The following is a 20,089-nucleotide window of genomic DNA, read 5'->3' as shown; positions in this document are numbered from 1 at the left end:
AAATATGAAATGTATTGTCAAATTGGTTTCCATACAACACCCAGTGCTCATCCCAACAGGTGCCCTTCTCAATTCATCACCCACCCTCCCCACCCTCCCATCCTCCCCATCAACCCTCAGTTTATTCTCAGTTTTTAAGAGTCTCTTATGCTTTGGCTCTCTCTCTCTCTAACAGGAATTTTTTGGGTTTCAATAAAGTTTGTAGTAAATCGTGACATAAATGTTACCAGGATGCCCCTCAGTTGGTTTGCACAATATCTGAGGCTCCCAGCATTAGTCACTCACAGTTGACAGGCCTTGTTAAAATGCAAACAAGGTAATACATGAAGCCATTAGGATCCATTAACACCTTGAACCAATTTAATTGATCAAATTAGCTAACCTGTTCTAAAGCATGAGGAAAAGAAGGATGCAAGCAAGGACAGCAGGGAGATTTTTTATGTGGGGGAAGAGAGAATACTAGAGAAGTCATTCAGCATCAGGCACCTACAGCATGTGCTGTTTGTGATGTTGCCTAGTTTGGCCCTGCATTGTGGATCCTTCTTTCTAGAAAAATCCACACATTTTTGTCTTCTGTGGAGGTAATAAGGAATAGGATAAAGGAAGATTGGGCTGGGAATCAGAAGATCCGATGCCAATCCCAGCTCAGACAATAAATTGCTGTATGACCTTACTTAACCCTTGACTTCAGCTTTTATTTTTATAAAATGAGGGCTTTCGACCATTTAAGTAATGCCTGCTCCAGCTACTCAATTCTATAAAATAGTTACATTTTTATTTTCACAGGGTTTTTTGTTGGTGCTTTTCTTTTAGGATAAGGGAGTTTTATAAATAAGAAAAACTCAGTTTTATCAAGAATATCACCTATTTAAGATTCTGAAGCATCAATGATGTTTCAAAGACATATTTTGAGGCTCTTTTACAGATTAGCCTGATATCTTGGTTTATGATGAAAATCTATAGGACCTGTATTTGCATAAGGCAGTATCAGTTTTCCTCAAAGCCATATTTCACTTATTACAGCATCCCAAAATGTATGTTCCATTAGTCATCTAACTATATGAGAGATTTTACTTCCAGACTAACCACTGCATCATTGAAACAGTACAAAATTTACAAATAGTTTAGTCTTTAATATACATGTCAAAATGCAGAAAGATTAAAGTGATAAATCTCATCCTATTCTATCCCTTTCATTTTTGTGGATTATATACAACTGCCAAGCTTCTGGAGTTTCATCAAATTATCATCCTGCTATCAAAAATAAAGTTACTTTTCTGATATCCTTGGCTTTTCTACTATAGAGGATTACTTATAGGAATATTATTTAAGGTATCAAATATGCTTTCAACTAAGATGAAGCTGCCATGACATGCAGGAGGAAAAATGGAGCTGGGATTTTTTGGGACAATGAGACATGCTAGGAGGTCAGATATCTGGCCTTTATGCTTATGGAGTACATCCCAAATCTTCATTTTGAAAAATGCATCTTACTTCTAAATACCTTTATATTGGTGGAGACTTTACTGATGAGCATTATTTAGTAAAGAGGGAGAAAAGGAAAGAAGAAGGGAAGAGAGGAAGAAAGGAAAGAAGAAAGGGAGGCAGGAGGAAAGAAGGAAAATAAATGGTTTAGGGTTCTCAGTTGAACAAGTAGTTTCTGGCAGCCTATTTTCTCCAGACTGAAAATCAGTGGTCTTTTATATAAAAAGAATGGCTCCTATCTGGGCACCTGGATGGCTCAGTCAGTTAAGAATCCAACTCTTGATATTGGCTCAGGTCATGATCTCATGGTTAGTCAGGTCAAGCCCCACACTGGGCTCCATGCTGACATTGTTGATCCTGCTTGGGATTTTCTCTCTCCCTCTCTCTCTGCCCCTCCCACACACACTCTCTCTCTCACACAAAACAAATAAGTAAACTTTAAAAAAATGGTTCCTATCAACATATTACTGAAAAGTATTTACTTAACAACTTTTATTTGAATAACAAAACCAAAACAAAATAAAACCCAAAGTTCTTCAATTTCAGGAAAGAAAAACACATACCTAAGAAATGAAAAAAAAAAAGTTTCCCTTTAAACTGATGCTAGATGTTTGCAGGATTCTTGATGAATCATACAAGGGATTAACATCACAATATTGGAAAACTAATGACTGGATTATTTGGATACTTTTATAATAAAATGTTAAACCACAATGATGACCATCCAAGTAAAGCCATTTGAAATTTTTCTTGTTCCCTAAAATAATGACGAATGCGATCTAATCCCTGTGGCAGAAAAGGACATATTCTCTTCTTGAATGTAAAACTAGTCCACATTTCCTAGCCCCCTTGAATTTCACTGGAGCCAGGTGACAAGTTGTCTCCAAAAGAATGTGAACAGAAGTGATGATGTGTTCCAAGTTCAGAGTGAAGCAGTTAAGATATGGGTGTGTTTTCTCCACATTCTCTTTTTTGTCTACTGCATGAATGTGAAGACTGTGGTAGTGGCCCTAAGGAGTGGCAAAACTATTAAGAGGGAAAAAGACCGAATCTCTGGAAAACTGCACGGGCCTGCTGACTTGGGCTGGCTTGTGAAGTAAGCAAAAAAGATATTATTACTTTAAGCCAATGGGATTTTTAGGATTGTTTTTCAAAGCTGTTAACCTGCCCTGACTGATACACTTCTCTGAACATACTTTGGGAGAAAGCAGTTAATATAAAAATTTGGTCTACCTACTGTTGAAATAAATTTCTAGACCCAAGATAGAGCCACTCCTGCCTGAGGTGCCATCTAAGCAAACTGAAACTTAGATAACTTTCATGTTCCTGTCAATGCTCCACTTGACCAAAGAAATACAGTGTATGACTTCAGCTGATCCCTAAATGCCAAACCAACTCTGGACTCTCCTTATTCCTTATTCCTTCTCACCCCAACCAAGGTCGACCATGTGGCACCAGACAGATAGCTCCTATTTTTCTCTTCCTTGTTCTTTATTCTTTATCCTGTAAAAGTTTCTTGCCTTCCACCCCATTTTGCAGTTCTCTGAATGGAGAATATTCACCTTCTGTCTTAATAATTGTCTACATGGTCTTCTTTAATAATTTTTCACTGTCAAAGTTTCCACAATTCAAATTTATGTGAAAGCATACCACAAATACTAAAGCATTTTGCAAATTTAATATAGGATTGTTATTAACAGCATTAATAAAAATTTTAATAGAGAATTCGGTATTTCAGTTGTATATTTTGGAGTGGAAGTTGGGAAAAGAAGTGGATAGACATATAAGAATCCCCTTAAATCTGAATTTTATTTATTTTTTAATTTTTTAAGCATATTTACTTTGAGAGAGACAGAGAGAGAGAGAGACCACCCACAAGTGGGAGAGGGCCAGAGAGAGATGGAGAGAGGGAATCCCAAGCAGGCTCCACTCTGCCAATGCAGAGCCAGACACACAGCTTGATCCCACAAACTGAGATCAGGACCTGAGCTGAAATCAAGAGTCATAAACTTAACCAACTGAGCTACACAGGCGCCCCTGAATTTTCTGAGAGGTACTTCATGCTGAAGGATCACAGCTTCATTAGTACTCTAATAGCTGAACTTATTAAGAAAAATATAGACTCATAAGAAAATGTAAAACATAAGACATAGGCGACTAAAAGATGTAACAAAGCTGAATTTTGACTTTTCATTGTTTCTGGATTTTTTTTTTCCTAATGCACTTTTATTTAATTTGGCTTAGCTATTTTACAGATTGTATTACTCTAGTCAGAAGCAGTGTTTTAGAACTCAGCTGGGTCACAGGAACTTTCTCACCACTCCATTCTAATTTGCAGTTTTGCTATAATAAAAGGCCCAAATATATTGCTACTGTCTAGACGTTTTATCTGAAACAAGTGTCCTTTGTAGTCTCAGAGGACTTTTCTATTTTATTTCCAGTAAATCAAAGTCTGTGAAGAGCTTCGGTTCTTATTAAGACATACCCTTCACAGTCCAGTGACTGCCAACAGTAGCAAGCCATTGACAGTTCATTTACATATAAGTGATGACTTCCATCAGGTAGTTGGCTCAAAAACACAATGGACATTTAGAGCATATCCAATATTTCTTGTTCTTTGATGAGCACCAAGTGCCAATTTTTATATAGAAACTAACTATTGAGAAGTGAAGGCTTCTTTTCCCTGACCTTACGCTGTCTCCTGCAGCTCCACAGTGACATATTGTCACTGAACTTTAATGTAGGATCACATCTCTAAAAGACATTCAGTAGCCCTACCTCAGTTTGCTAAAAATAAAGAATAATAGTCAAATGTGGGAAACAGGAGATAAGAACAATTATCACATTTTGTTAAAGGAAAAATAAACTTCTATATTCTGCCCCCAACTGTCATAATCATACCTTAATTTTTATGTTTTATTTTTACAGGGTAAATTGATGCTTTTTTCTATTAATTGTTTTCTCTTATAAATATATTTGCCATTTGAAATAGTGACACCCATTACACAACACTCATTAGGAAATCCTGTATTTTAGTTTGTAGGTGCCTTTCATTATAATTCTATGGTTTTGCTCCCAATTTTTTCTTGAATAGTGGTAGCAGAAATCCAGCCAAATTTTCATCCTAATAATGCTATAAAAAGGAGCAGGCTGATGATCTGTTACCACACTGGAACTCAACTCATGTGTGATTTTTTTCTTTTCTTTTTTTTCTTTTTTTATTGTGCGCTTTCCAGATTTTTTTAGTCTTGAAATAAAGAAAAATGTTTTTCTTTAAAATGAAACACTTTCAATTACCAACAGGGAGAATTTGGATAATTTAATTTCACAAATAAGCTAATGTGTATATTTTAGCTTGTAATCATTTACCCTCACCCCTCCCCACCTCTAGCCCCACCCCCATCAAGTGTTTTACTGAAAACATTTTCTGGTTAGAGGATTAGCATGTTTTTTAGCCCAGCTTGGTTCTGGTTTTGGTGAGGCCCTGACTTAACATGATTTTTGTAACTGGCTTTTCTAAACATTTTATTCTAATAACTTCCACATGGGTTCTACAGTAAACTTTACTGAATCAAGTATCCTGAGAGAGATTTTATTCTTAAACCAGAGTTGATTACAGAAGTCACAGATCACAGGTAAGAACCGAAAAAATGAAACACATGTAGTTCCCACCTCTATTCATATCTAGTCTCTATGTTAGGTACACATTCTGTTCCTTCACTTATTTCTCCAACTGCATTCAGAAGGAGGAAGTAGAGGAGGGAAGAATTGATAGATAACCTGATGGATGGAAGGATGGATGGATGGATGGATGGATAGATAGATAGACAGATAATATTAAATGCAAGATTCTTAAGAAACTGGTGTTGTCCAACTGTGCCTCAAATCCTTTCTGAACTAAGGCAAGCAACTCAGGAACACTATATGTTGACTTCCAGTTTTTCACAAGTGAGGAATGACAATAGGGAAAAATAATACTAGACTACACTAATAAAGTCATATAGTTTAAAATACATTTTGAGAAACAATTTCCAAAAAATTTAAGAGAGTTTTTAGAAACAAAAATTGTAAAGTCTCTTTATGGCATTTATTGGTAATGGAACAACATAAATTAAAGTTCAACGAAAGGAACACTTGACACTAAGAGGTTTCAACTTCATTATGATAAGAGTAGCTTTTAGTGAAGAAGAGCCAGTGAATGGTTCATCCAAAGATATTTTGAAATTATAAACTGACTTGTTGAAATCCTTCTTTTGATATCCAAAGATGCTTGTCATTTTTTCCTGTTGATATATAATTAATCCATGGTCGATGTTAATGTATCTTTGGGTAGAAAGGTTCAACTCTTAAGATAATAACATTGTGTTGAAACATTATTCTACTTCTTTTGATAAATGTCTCATTTTCCTTTCTCTTATAGATCTGGATACTAACTTTCCAACAATCCGGATGTTAGCTCTTTTGAGTATTGGATGTCCGTTCACTATAAGACAAATATATACTACATTAATATATTTTCAAATAATATGACAATGTGCCATGCTTTTGAAATCATAAAATATTATAGGAAATAAATTATAGTTGTTCTAGAACATTAAAAAGTTTGAGTTGGACACATTTCTTTCAGGTATATTGTACTACATTATATATCATGACAAGAGACTCAGCAAGAGTTACTATAAAACCAAACAGCTGAGAGAAGGGATGACAGAACCTGGATCCCAACATACAGTGTACTTCAAATAAGTTAGATGCAGCATATGTTTGATCATAAGAGCAACAGTATTATTATTATTTTTTACAATACAACATACTCAGTTCTGATATGGGTATTCAAATCAATGTAAACTATTTACATAGATTGCTTGTACTAGATTCATCTTTGGATAAAATGACTTTCCAAATGAGAAACAAAAGCCATAGATTTAATGTGTCTACCATGATACACACACTAATTTACAGATATGGTAGTATGTTTTTGCCTTTCAGGACCTATTGCTGTTATGAAGCAAAAACAACCAAAAAATAGTTTAAGTTATGAGGAGAACAATCCACGTTACTACAAGGAATTTAATGACTTGATGTGTTGCAAAAGAAGTATCAGGGCACTGTTGCTGTTTTATGTTATCTATATTGCCATTAGACAAATACCAAGGCTTCTAATAACATAAATAAATTATACCACATTTGGAGTATTTATAAAATAATTAGTAATTATCATTCCAATTGTGATTGTTGGTAGCCACCAACTGGTGTTCTAATCTAGTAGTTATATAAGATAAGCATGTTAGTTCTAAAGATAAGATCTCAGGAAAAAAATGATTTCCTGTTGTGAATGTTTTTTAATTATATACAATACCAACCATACATTTCATCAGACAGAAGACAGTTAAAATATAGGATTTCTCAAATTACTGAAAATAGAAAAAATAGTGAAGATAATGGTCCAAGATCTTGTTTCTACACATTTTTCAGTGAATCCAGACTTAGTGCTCAACCTTAGTTTCCTTATTTTTGAAGTGGGGATAATATCTATCTTGTTCAGTTGTTGAAAGGATCCAAAAAAACCATATATCAAAAGACATATGTTTAATAATGTATTAATATTTACCTTTTATTTATAATAAATATACCATACTAATGCAAGGTGTTAATAATTAGAAATGGGAGAAGGGGGTGTAAGGAGGTATATGGGAGCACTTTCTACTTTCCACCAATATTTCTATAATCCTAAAACTCCTAAAACAATAAAGTCTATTAGTTTAAAAAAAAGATATGTCTGATACTTCATAAATATTCAAGATACAGTTGCTGTATTGTGATTACATACACCATGATGTTATAATGTATAACCTTTATAAAGATATTTCACTAACAATTATGTGAGATAATAGAAAAAATATATTGGTCTCTGCCTTCTGATTCTTGGCACTGAACTACTAAAACCTTTGTAATTTTCTAAGTGATAAAAGCACTAGGAGCATCTTTTGCCCTAATGAAGTGACTCTGAGTGAACTCTTGGGTGGCTGCTGGATGAGAGATGGATCCAGGACACCCAGTTAGTATCCAAGAATTACTTGTTGGTGTAAGGGAAAAATTCACACACGGATGACCAGAATCCTAGTTGGTGATCAGGAGTGGGAATAGGAGTGGAATCCTAAATTTTATAATCCATTATTTTATAAATGTTTCAATTAAATAAAGGATCATTTAATTTTAGGAAGAATAAAAATATAAGTATACATGATATATTTTTAACCTTTCAAAGTAAATATCCTTGACCTTCATTTTCATCATATAGCAGAGAACAATCCTTTTGATTAAAACAAGTCAAATCTTGAATAAAATATTATATGTATTTTAACTGCATTGCTAAGCTGGCAGAGAAGTAGGAAAATGCAGAGGCCAAAAAGAAAGTAAAATAGTAATCTATAGTGGATATTTGAGTGCCAAAATCAGTTTTGTTTTGTTTTGTTTTTTTGGACTGAGGTTTTCTGCAGAACCCTGGATACCTGAACTTTATTCAGCCTTATGAGGGGAGTGGGGACAGGAGATAAAGCATATGGTCCATTCAAAATGGGGAGTTCATCAGGAGACCACAATGAAGGGGTGGGGCCCTAGAGGGATACAGCATCAGAGTAGGCAGAATGATGTTAAAAAAGAGAGAAGGAAGGGAAGGGAAAGAAAAGGAAGGGAAGGGAAGGGAAGGGAGGGGAGAGGTGGGCAGAGCAGAGCAGGGCATGGAAAGAATAGGAAGGGAAGCAGAGGGGAAGAAAGAGAAGGACGGGGGAAGGGTGAGCATCTGGGAAAGGAAGGGAAGGGGAGGGAAGAGGAGAGGAGGGAAGGGGAGGAAAAGGAAGGAGAGTGGAGGGTGGGGTGGTGGGGAAAGGAAAAGGAAAAGAACACTTCAAAGAAAAACATCCAGGGAACTTTCCTATCTCTGTGAGGCTGGTAGATACAACTGAACCCCAAGCCTGGCCCTGGTTTGATGTTCCAGTTCATGTCACCTGTGTGGTCCAAAAAAATTTCAGTAAGTGTAGAGTTTGTTGGTCTGCCAACAAACCCCTGTTGTTGGAAAAACCCCTATAGAAGAAAGCAACTTAAGAAAGCAACTTCAACCAAGGCTTTTAAAATACATCACAAAAACATACATTATCAAATGCCTATATGTTACAAAGTTATTTTAAATGGAAAAACAGATTACAAAGCAGTACCCACAAAATAATCCCAGTTTTTTAAAAAAATTATATGCGTGGGGCAACACCCACAATATTAAAAGAGCAACATGTTAATAGTGAGTGGAAATATAATTTAGCTTTAGTTCTGTTTGTTTATCCATATTTTCAACAGAACATACCATTTATGTAAAAATAACAATGTTAGAGGTCTTCAAGTTTCTAGATTGCAATATATAATAGAAAGTCATTTTTATTGTAATGAATAAATAATCATGAGTTAGATATCTTTGTTTATACTTCAATAATTTAAAGAAATGATTCAAATTGGAGAATTATTCAAATTAAATAGATAATATGCTGAAAATATGCATTTCATTAGCTGCATTTTTAGGAAAGGATACTAAAATTTTCTCAAAGATTGAAAGTATGCTTTGCCCTCTGTTTTCTTTTTAACCACCTCCAGACTTTCAGGTTCACAAATCTATTTCATTATTTTTCATGCAATCTCTCTGACCTCTTCAAGCATATGTATCATTCTACACTATTGGCTACCTCCTGTGAATGCTTCAAAATGAACCTTTGAAAGGAACTTGGAAAGAAAATGAATGTGGATTATGTAAAAAGTAAAATATACATTTATGTCACTGAGTATCAGTAGAACCCTGTTTGTGCAGGGTCATGCTAAGTGTTATGAGGTGATGTAGAGGGCACCAGCTTAGACCTTTCTGAGTCTTCATTTCCTAACCCACAAACAAATCAAAAACAATAAACAAACAAAACCCAGTAATTTTATGTTACTCATAGAGATTTAGTTAGAAAAAATAAATGAAAGCAACTACCTAACATGGTATCACAGCCCTGCCCACCAGCAAGATTATCAGAGCCTATAAATAGCACAAATATAGTCCTAGATGACAAACAATTAAGGACATATTTAAGTTGTTACATTTGATGCTAGTATATGGCAGGGTCCAAGTTTGAACCTGCATGTTGTGCACTTTAGAATTTCAAACAGGTGTATGTCCAGAAGACTGGCAGAACAAATCCTCCAAGGACCTTTCTGTAAAGAAAGCAAGAAATCCTCTTGGGGAAAATCTCTTAATACAGGAAGAGTTAGCTGAATATTCCGTCTTGGTCTAGGAAGACAGTGGCAGCTGGCAGGGATGGGTATATTTACGTAATTTGAATTGCCTCTTGCTAAGATGATTTTGCTTTGACTTTCCACTTCCTTATTCCCTATCCATCTCTTCCCTCTCCCCCCCACGGCCCCCCCACCCCCCATCTGGATACTCTGTGGGAGATACTTTGTGGGAGAAAGGCCCCAGTGAGAAAATGACAAGGGAACTGAAAAAGCTGTTTTACTACACCATGCCCTTGGGATGATGAGAGCACAAGGCATCAATACTGAGATTGAGGTAACGGTGGTTCAAAGTCCAAGGGAGAAGTTTTTCCTTCTGCAGGTTGGAATCAGCATGGCATGGCCTGTATAGGTGCTGACAGAAATGGCAGCAGCAAGACACCTTTGCTAGGCTTCCTGCACTTCAGAGTGACAGCAGAGTGTAGAAGTCTATTTTTAGCCTAGAGTTGGGTATTTATGAGCACATGTGAGACATCCTAGAAATAACCAGTTATGAGGACTGCTTTCAAAGAAATAACAGATTGCATAAAAGTAGGTAGAAAATTCTATGTGACTACCTTTGTGACTATACATGTATCTACATATACATATGTGTGCATATATGTGGTTGGATATTGTTTTGAAATATTAAAGGTTGGCTTTCGACTCTTCATCCCTCTTAGCTCCTGGTTCTGCCATTCAGGCAATAGTAATGGTTTCCTTGAGGGTGACAAAATAAATCACCTCATTTCTGACACTTACCAGTTTGAAACAAGGAAAAATTATGTAAATAGGTAACAAATATTCCATTATTGAGTTTTTAAATAGTTGGGTTCCTCTTTGTAATCTATAAAAAATATATATAAAACAGGAGCACCTGGGTGGCTCAGTCAGTTAAGCATCCGACTCTTGATTTCTGCTTAGGTCATGATCTCACCATCGTGAGATCAAGCCCTGCATTGGGCTCTGCACTAGGTATGGAAACTGCTTGGGATTCTCTCTCCCTCTCTTTGCACTTCCCCTGCCTTTCAAAATAAATAAATAAACCTAAAAAGTGAAAAAGAATTGGACTAGCAAACTGGAGGGGAACAAAAGAAAAGTTATTGATGCTCTCATGAGAAAGGGCCAGGCAGCCTTTCCCCTTGTACCTTGCCCTGAGGGAATGGAAAATGGAAATCTCAATGACAGAAAGCACTTAGAGTTTGTGGAAAGATTTAGGAGTAAAGGAGTTTTGTTGAAGGGGCCATGATTCTTCTGAAACACAAAGCCAAGTGGCCAATATGGTGCTGTGACAGTAGCTGTGGGGAGGGTCTAGGTAAGGGTTATGCAGCATCCCAGAACAAATTGCAGCCCAATGTGGTATGAGGAGAGCCATTGAGATTGTAGAGATTTCTAAGTGGGAATGGGAATTCTGAGAAGACTGGCTGACTGGAGGAGGCCAGAGGTCAGGACAGGGAGAGAATCAAGTAGATGCACTTCTCTACTGGGGCTAAGGCAGATGCTAAGGCTGAATGCCAATGAATGGTTCCTAAGGTCCCAAGGTTCCCAAGGTCCAGGCACAAGAGTTACATCTCAGGAGGCCATCAGAGAAAAGAGGTCACAGTGAGGATATCTCTCATAAGATGAAAAGAAACAGGAGAGCAGCCCTATTATAGGTGGGGGCCTGGCAAAGACTAAGTAAGAAAGAAGGACAAAAGTTGATGGTATATATAAGCAACAAGACTGGAATAAAAACACACAAGTTAGAGATGTAGCTTACAGATTACTAAGAGGAAAGCAGTCTGGTTACTAACAGGGAAATATTTTCTATGTGAAAAACTTGAGTATGAAACTCTACTTGCTGTGCAATCAGAAAATATGAGTTTCATCACAAGTGATATCCACTTATGGAATGGGGTAAGGGAAAAAGAGCTGACCTAAGTAACTTGAAAAAACAATGTTTTGCCTAGAAACTGGAAGCTAATGAAAAATGCAAATGGATAGATGCAGATAGATACATAGAGAAATAATTATGTTTACAAACTTGGGTTAGTAATCCAAGAATCATATTATATATATATATATTTCTTAGATCTGTCTACTGAGGGAGGCTGGAGACCTCAGTAACAATGAACACATCCCAGTGCCCAGATTTTGGTTTCTTAAGACTACTCTCCAATAAAAGGAACCAAGAGTCCCTGGAGAAATGGCTGGCTCTAGGGCCAAGGCAGGGACAATATAAGATGAACCTTCAGAATCTTGTAATGTCAGAAAGTAAGGAAGTGCTCAAAAAACAAAAGGACAGGAGCATGTCACAGGGACTCAGGAGTCTACGTGAAAAAGCACCCAATGTCTAAAGCTGGAATAATCTGAAAAATAGCAACAACAAAAGAATGCAGTATTAGATTATAACTTAAAGTATAAATGAAATATACAGGAGTACATGTAAATAAATGATTGAATAAATAGGGGAGAAAAAAATCTTCATTACATAAGAATTCTTTATAATTTATGTAGATATTCCCACTTCCCAGAGAAAATGTTTAATATCTCATTCATACTTCCTTGAGTGTGAGCTGGATTTAGTTATGGACTTTCAAAAAAAAAAAGATTGCAGAGGGTGGATGGGGAGAAAGTAATTTATAGCAAATGGAGGAACCAGACAAACACTATCTTGGCCCGTTGATCGAGGTTAATATCACGAGAAATAATTCATATTGGTAGCATGTTCTTGCTAATGTGATGTGATGAGAAGGGCGCTTCACCTCTGCTATTCTTTCAAAAAAATACACAACCTCAGCATTTGAAAAACAATAATATTGACAATGAGAAGGATAGCTTCCATTTAATGTACATTCATTCTTTGCCAGGCACAGTGCTGAGTGCTTTACTTATATTATCTCAAATTCTCTTTCTACCAATACCAGATGCTGTCATTAATATTATTATAAGAAACTCAGGGGCGCCTGTGTGGCTCAGTCGGTTAAGCATCCGACTTCCACTCAGGTCATGATCTTGTGGTCTGTGAGTTCACGCCCCGCATCGGGCTCTGTGCTGACAGCTCAGAGCCTGGAGCCTGCTTCAGATTCTGTGTCTCCCTCTCTCTCTGCCCCTCCCCCACTCACACTCTGCCTTTCTCTCTCAAAAATAAAAAACATTAAAAAAAATTTTAAAAAAGAAACTAAGACTCATAATACTAACATGACTCATTGGGCTATATAGGTAATTTTTGATACACATATGAATTGCAGAACCTTTTATAATAACTCACTGGAAACCATAGCACTATTTAAATCATTCATTTTTAAAGCAGGTCTATGTTACATTATATAATTCTTTTGCCTTTTTACTTAGTACATCCCTTGAGCATCATTTGTCCTTCTTCAAAATATCAGGTAATATAATTTTTGTGTCACTGCATTAATCTCTAAAATAGTGTCTTGCAGATTAATGAGTGTTCAATAATTTTGATAATGCTTATTTTTTTTTACAAAATTTTCATCATATTATACATATTTTGCTTTCTTCACTCAAGAAGAATTGATGGAAATCTTTCCATGCTAACCAGTATAGCTCTAATTCATTATTTTAAGTGGTGCATAGTATTTTGTGATGTGAATGGATCATAATGTTGCTTTATTGATTAGCATTTACTTTGCTCCTCAGTTTTCCCAAATAAAAATAATGCTTAAAATAAGCATGCTTATGTATTTAGTAGCACTGTCATTTCCATGTGACAGATTCCCAAGATGTAGTGCAGAGTCAAAAGTATTTATATTTTAATTTTAATTGATATTGCCAAACATGCTTTCTAAAACAGGATGAAATGCAATTTATACCAGCAATGTGTGCCAATACTTCTTTGCTCATAACCTAGCCACAATAGGCATTATTGTTTTACTTGCTTTGTTTTAATCGTGACCAGTCTAAAAGCTGCTAATCCATTGAGTTTCCTCATCTTCTAGTGACTGAGCAACTTTGCATATATTCAACGACTTTTGGATTTTTTGTGAGTGGTTTCTCTACATCTTTTGTCTATTTTGCTATTAGATTATCCTTTTTTGCTCAATTTTAAACAGTTCAACATATTAAACCTCTGTCTCATAAAATGCAATTCTACTCCAAATCAATTTTTAAAAATAGGTTTGTTTATGGTACTTTTTCATAGAAAAGTTTTGAAATTTTTATAAAACGAAAGTCATTTTTCTTCTGTTTTATATTCCTTATTGAGTATCTTTCTTGCTCCTACCTTAAATATGTAGTTCTTTAGATTTCCTTGTAAATTGATTATTGATTGACTAATTGGTTGATTGGACTCATTGTTGAATTTTCTCAATTGCTACTTTTAGTATCTATTGATATTATTATATAATTTTTCCCTAGAAGTCTTTATGTAATAAACTATGGGAATAGAATTCTGAATTTTTAATATGGTGTTATCCTTATATTTGGAACAGAATGTATTTGGCCTTAGTGTGTTATCCTTTAATAGATGCCTGGGACAAGTTCTTTTTTCCAAGTACTCAGTGCTCATAACTACTAAGACAAAGCATACCAGCCACTTCTACCTTGTTAGAAACTTTCTTTGGATCTTTCAGGCCCAACTACAAGAAATCCACTCTCAATAAGAGCCCTTTCGCCAGCATCATATAATAGTGGCTAGGACTGCCTCCATTACCCATATCTCATTCTCTGCTCAATGGCTAAGTGACACAGCTTCAAAGCAAAGACATGAAAGATGAAAACAACAAGAGGAATTTTAGAGTTTTCAATTGGAAATTCTTCATCATATTTTTAAAAGTGTTATAAAAAGATAAAGTAATAAAAGCCAAAGACTATACAATCTGTGTAAAAAAGGCACAAATATGAAATTTCTCTAAGCTGAGGTAGATCATTTTTTCTGGGGAGGTTGTAGGAGGGAATCAAGGCAAGATCTTAATATTCCAAACAAATACATGAGATTAACATAACGAGGAGGCCCATCCAGAGAACTCACATCTTAAAAACTAGAAAAAAAAATACGTCCAAATGCATTTCACCCTGGATGTTTTCCAACTTAGTACCTCTTTTGAGCATCATTTGTTCTCCAACTCCTTGTCAAAAGGAGTGCCCCAATCCTGAGAGGCCCCCATAAGCCACCAGGCTTCAGGAGGTGCGAGGTTCATCAGAGCCTCTCCACTCCCCTCCCCATAGATGAGGCAGTCTGCAGCAAGCAGAAACAGTTGGGTTCTCTTGTGGCAAAATGGCAAAATACCAAAAAGGAAGTTGAGAGAAGCCCTCTCTTTACTATGCAAGCCAAACACAAGCCTTTCTGATACCCTGCAACGGCGTGCCTTGTACCATGCAGAAAACGAACTCCAAGAAGCCAGTAAACAACACAAAACAAAATAAAACAACAACAACAAAATGAAAATGGTATGGTATTATTACAATAATCTATCAGAAAATACTCAAGTGCTTCATTATTCATTTTAATCTACATTAGGACAACAGCAGAGTGAAGATTCAAATTGCTGAACTGCCTCTGAAAAGAAACAATCACAAAAAAATTAAAGTATTCCAATATATGTGCACAATGGAAAAGAGCAAAGAAGGTTTAAACCATGTATGTTGTAATCTATTGCATTCTAATTGAAATCCAATTGATCTTAACAGGATTTAGATAAGGACATTTAATGGACAAACTTTTCAAAGCAGAATGGTCAATATCTCACCAAGAAGTGATAAAAATTCTTGTGACATTTGCCAGGAGCATGAACTTTGGGATCAGAAAGACCAAAATACTAAAAGACTAAAATATTGGCGTTTTTAGCTTAGCACCTTTGTGATGTTAAGAAAGATGACTTTGCATGTCTTCATCTGTAAAATGAAGACAATATCAGTACCTACTTCAAAGGAATAGTATAGGAATCTAATAAGAAAATATACATAAAGCACTTGATTTAGATTTGAATGTATCATAAATTCTTATATTGTGTCTATTATTATCCCCCTTTCTCTTCTTTTTTGTCCTCCTCCACTGAGATGGAGATTAGTTTGTCACAATCTGCCCTGCCAGATATTTATTAATTTACTGGGTATTTTGTTGTTATTTTCTTTAAAGTGTACTTGCTTTGTGAATGCCACTTCCAGATAAGCAAACAACCCTTTTCCAATGAACCACCATATTGTTTCCTCTAACTTCTTCCTATAGACACATTCTGTATTTACCACTGATGTGACTGCATTCTGATGTGAAAACCAGTGAAAATATAATTCCTAGTTAGTTTTTAACACACAATGCTACCTCTTCCACCCACACACATAACCAAGTGAAATTCCGAGAAATATAAAATCTTCATTTTGTTCATTCTTCTTAGATAAATCAGATAAACCTATCTAGTGTTTCCAAGAGGTCTACCAAAACAGCCCGTCTTCCTGCCCTTCCACCTCTCCCTTCTCATATGAGCATGACTCTGGAAATCTTGTTAAGACAGTCTGGTGGAGGGGTGCCTGGGTGACTCAGTGGGTTAAGCATCCCACTGTGGCTCCAGTCATGATTTCATGGTTTGTGGGTTTGAACCCCAGTGGCAGCACGGGGCTCTATGATGACAGTGTGGAACCTGCTTGGGATTCTCTCTCTCTCTCTCTCTCTCTCTCTCTGCCCCTCCCTCACATGTGTGTGCACACACTTGTGCCCTTTGTCTCTCTCTCTCTCTCTCTCTCTTCCCCTCTCTAATAAATTAAACTTAAACAACAACAACAAAAGACTCAGTCTGGTAGAGCGTCTTAAGTTTCCTTCTCCCAGACCTTGAAGTGAGGCACTTACACTTTCTGAGTAAGCATATTTATTGATCATATAATCCCTTTCTATACAGTGTCTACATCTGTGAAAAGGCTTAGAATTGGGTATGTTCACAGAACAAATATGCTCAGTTAAACTTTACCACTAGGTGTCGCTCTGTCACATCCAAGCCAAAGTGGGGCCACTTCACACTACCAAAATGCTGTGCAGTCTAGGCACTTGTCCCACACCTGAGAAATATCTAACAGTAATATTGACTTTGCCGCACTGGAAGCAAATAATTAAGATTAATATAAGACCAAAGTTGGCTCTAAGTATCCTCTGATCAGGATAGAAGAACCCACTTATCTCCACCAACCATGATCTCATTTGATAGGTCCCCACTTCCAAAGGGCTGAGGTACACCTGCAGTGTTTCTGTCTCCAAGAGTTTTCAGCTTTCCAAGCTCCATGATGCCAGAGGCTAATGGAAGCACTTCTTTTATCCCCTCATATCGTGTTGGTGTCATGAGCAACAACTCAGATGGGCCTCTGAACTTATAATGAAAACTAAGGTTCGTCAATATGTCTTTACCATATGAAGCTGCTATGCAAACATGATCCAATTGATCCTCATTCTCTAAGATTCATTCTACTATTGCTGACAAATCATGGAAATTAATTTTCAGGCTGAGAATCTGGCAACTATTTTGCAGTGAGTTAGTGCACCCCAGAAAGAATTTTGTGGAGCTGAGTTCATGAAAAGCCCCAATTCTAAGCCTTCTAGATTCACACTTAGCACTTCTACTTCCAAAGATGGCCATCTCTAGAGATTTAGTAGTGTGTTCTATCCATGTCTACCAAGTCTTTTTCTCCCTTTGGTACCTCTCATGAATTTCTCGAGTTTTTTTTTTTTTTTTTAAAACAACTATAATTAGTCTGAACCAATGATTAAAAGCAATAACAACAATAACAACAAAAACTTGTTTAATTCTAAGTTTCACAGCAGTGAGAACATTCTCACACTCACAGAGATCCGCATTTATCTGACACGAACATTCTTTGAACAGAAGAATTTTTGAGTTCTTCGGAAACCAGGTCTCCATTGAGACTTGGTTAAAACTCACATCCCATTGGAAATTTAATGAAGGACTTCTTTAGACTTCCTCAATTTAGTAAATTTATATGGTACTGAATAGGTTTGCTTCTCTTTTAGGCATATCTTGTCTTGAACAGGGCATTCTAAGCAAAATTATAATGGGTGCAAGTTCAGTTTTGTTGACATCCTTCTCCTTTATGCTATCCTTTGACCAGAAAAATAGAAATGGTGAAATGTATTTGTGGCTCAAGTACAAAGTAATTTTAATGCTGAGCAGAAAGTTGGATTTAAATTTCCAGGTTATAGATCCCACAGTGAAACTCAAATACAAGTCATGGATCCATGAGATTCCATTTCTGGCAAAATCTGAAGCAATGATGATGAATTCTAAATCTTACTCAGTCCCATAATAATATGCCCCAAATCTAGCTTCTTAAAATTATTTTAAAGTTATCTTTAGACATCTTTTTGACAGTCAATACTTTTGCACACCCATTTGAAACTTCCTTTAAAAACCGTCTCTTTCTATTTGTTTCTCTATGTATTAGTGCTCCCCTGTATCAATCCTACGAATCTCTTTGGTCAGTAACCTTAAAATTTAACCATACATGCTAACTGCTAAAAAATCTATCTTTATACCTCTCTTTCATCTAAACATCAAGAAATGTCCCCACGGTCATGATCCTTCCCTATTTCTCTCCTTCTGTTCCCATGCTGTTAATGTGTACCTACTCTTGGAATGCTGCCCTTATCTTACATCTCTACCTCCTTCATGTATGTTTCTGGAAAGGCACTTTTCTTCTACTATGATTGATTTTTTAGGCAATAATCAGTCTATTCCCACACCCACTAATTTCAGAGAATAAAATACTCTAACATTGTAACTGCTAATGTTATAATGATTGAATAGATAAGGAAATCCAGCTTAGAGGGGCTAAGTAACTTGCCCAATTAAGAGGTGGACTGTGAATAAACACCCAAACAGCATTACTCCAGAGATTCAGTTAGACAGGCAGCATGAAATGATGGTTGTGAAGACCAACTCCAGACTATACTGTCTAGGTCTAAATTATCAATCTGCAGCTTACCATCCATGTGGTCTTGAAACACCCTCTCTCTCTGCTTCATTTTTTACATTTTTCAAATGGGGATAATGACTATATTACTATTTATAGTTGTGATGAATAAATGAGTTAATATATGAGCAAAACACACACAGTAAATGAGTTAAATGAGTAAAATGTATAGTAAATATTAAATTGTTATCATTAAACATTGTACTGTATCATTTTTCAAATTCAAAAAATATTTTAAAAGTAAATGTACATCTATAAGTCAAAATAATATGACCAGTCTATAACTCAAGTTATAAATAGGGGTATAACTTAGTATATTTAACAGAGGAATGATTCACTAACCTGTCTCTCCATATCAAATACTTTAGTAGTGAAACCCTCGATCAGAGTTTGAAACATGTAACAGATGCTTAATGATGATGATAATGATGATGATGATAGCAATAACTGCTAACATTTATTGTAACTTACTGGGCACTAGCTGCTTATTTGACGCTATGGTAAGTGCTTTAATCATCCCTATTCACAGATGAGGAAGCTGAAGCTAACAGGTTAAGTAATTTGTTCAAGATTGAGAAGGAACCAAATATCAACGTTTGAGCTTCATTTCACTGAGGTAATCACAGAGCTGACCGGAGCCTAAAGCTCACAGTCAAAACACAATTGAGTAGCACATACATTTTCAGATAAAGATGCTTCAAGTATTTGTAAGTGTAATCGTATTTCTTTGATTTATCTTTACATGGCATTACATTTGCTTTTCTACTCTAAAGTTGTACCGTGGGTCATAAAGTCATAGAATCCATTACTAATAATAAGCTTTAGGTTCAAAATATAATTATTTAATGTAAAATGTTCCCTAAATATTAGAATAAAAAGAATTCCAGAATATGTGCCTACTAAGCCTCTGGGTATGAAGATAGTTGTAAATTGAAAGGTAATTTTACCAAGAACCTTGTAAGCTGGCTCCATACTAGAATGGAGAAAGCTGCAGCCCAAAAAGGTTAACAAGTCACACAGACAGTAAGAGGCAGAATGGTTATTTGAATGAAGGGGGTTTTTCTGATCACAAAGTAATTTCCACTAAACCGAGTGGTTCTCCAAAGTACATATTTTTTCTTAAATTTGCCAGTTATAACTTAATTTTTTCCTTATAAACAAATTTAACTTTAATAAAATCAATCTGTAATCATACCCTCAAGTGCATCTTTTTAAAAAAAATTATTCTATTGTCACAGTTCCTTGCTTTTGAGAGACAAAATTAGTGGCGTTACACCTAGAATTTTTATAAATTGGCATCTAGTGTATTGGTGGTGAAAAAACTACACATACTATCCATCATATCCTATCTGGATAGCATATGAATATTGTGTACCAGTCTAGACAGTTTCAT

General features: G+C 35.9%; 1 protein-coding gene across 2 annotated transcripts in view; it reads right to left on the bottom strand.

Moving 5' to 3' along the window:
• Positions 1-5,558: 5,558 nt before the first annotated feature.
• IQCM (IQ motif containing M) overlaps positions 5,559-20,089 on the bottom strand; it is a 454,074-nt gene continuing 439,543 nt past the window's right edge. For both annotated transcript variants that reach the window (XM_019441304.2, XM_019441303.2), the window contains exon 14: positions 5,559-5,968. In XM_019441304.2, the coding sequence (XP_019296849.2) occupies positions 5,859-5,968 (110 nt within the window). In that variant the 3' untranslated portion in view covers positions 5,559-5,858. The remainder of the gene's footprint in view (positions 5,969-20,089) is intronic.

Source organism: Panthera pardus, unplaced genomic scaffold, assembly GCF_024362965.1.
Source record: "Panthera pardus isolate Hobbes unplaced genomic scaffold, ASM2436296v1 HiC_scaffold_13, whole genome shotgun sequence".
NCBI classification, from domain to species: domain Eukaryota; kingdom Metazoa; phylum Chordata; class Mammalia; order Carnivora; family Felidae; genus Panthera; species Panthera pardus.
Note: the sequence above shows the minus strand (reverse complement) of the source record. Positions and strands in the feature narration are given on the sequence as shown.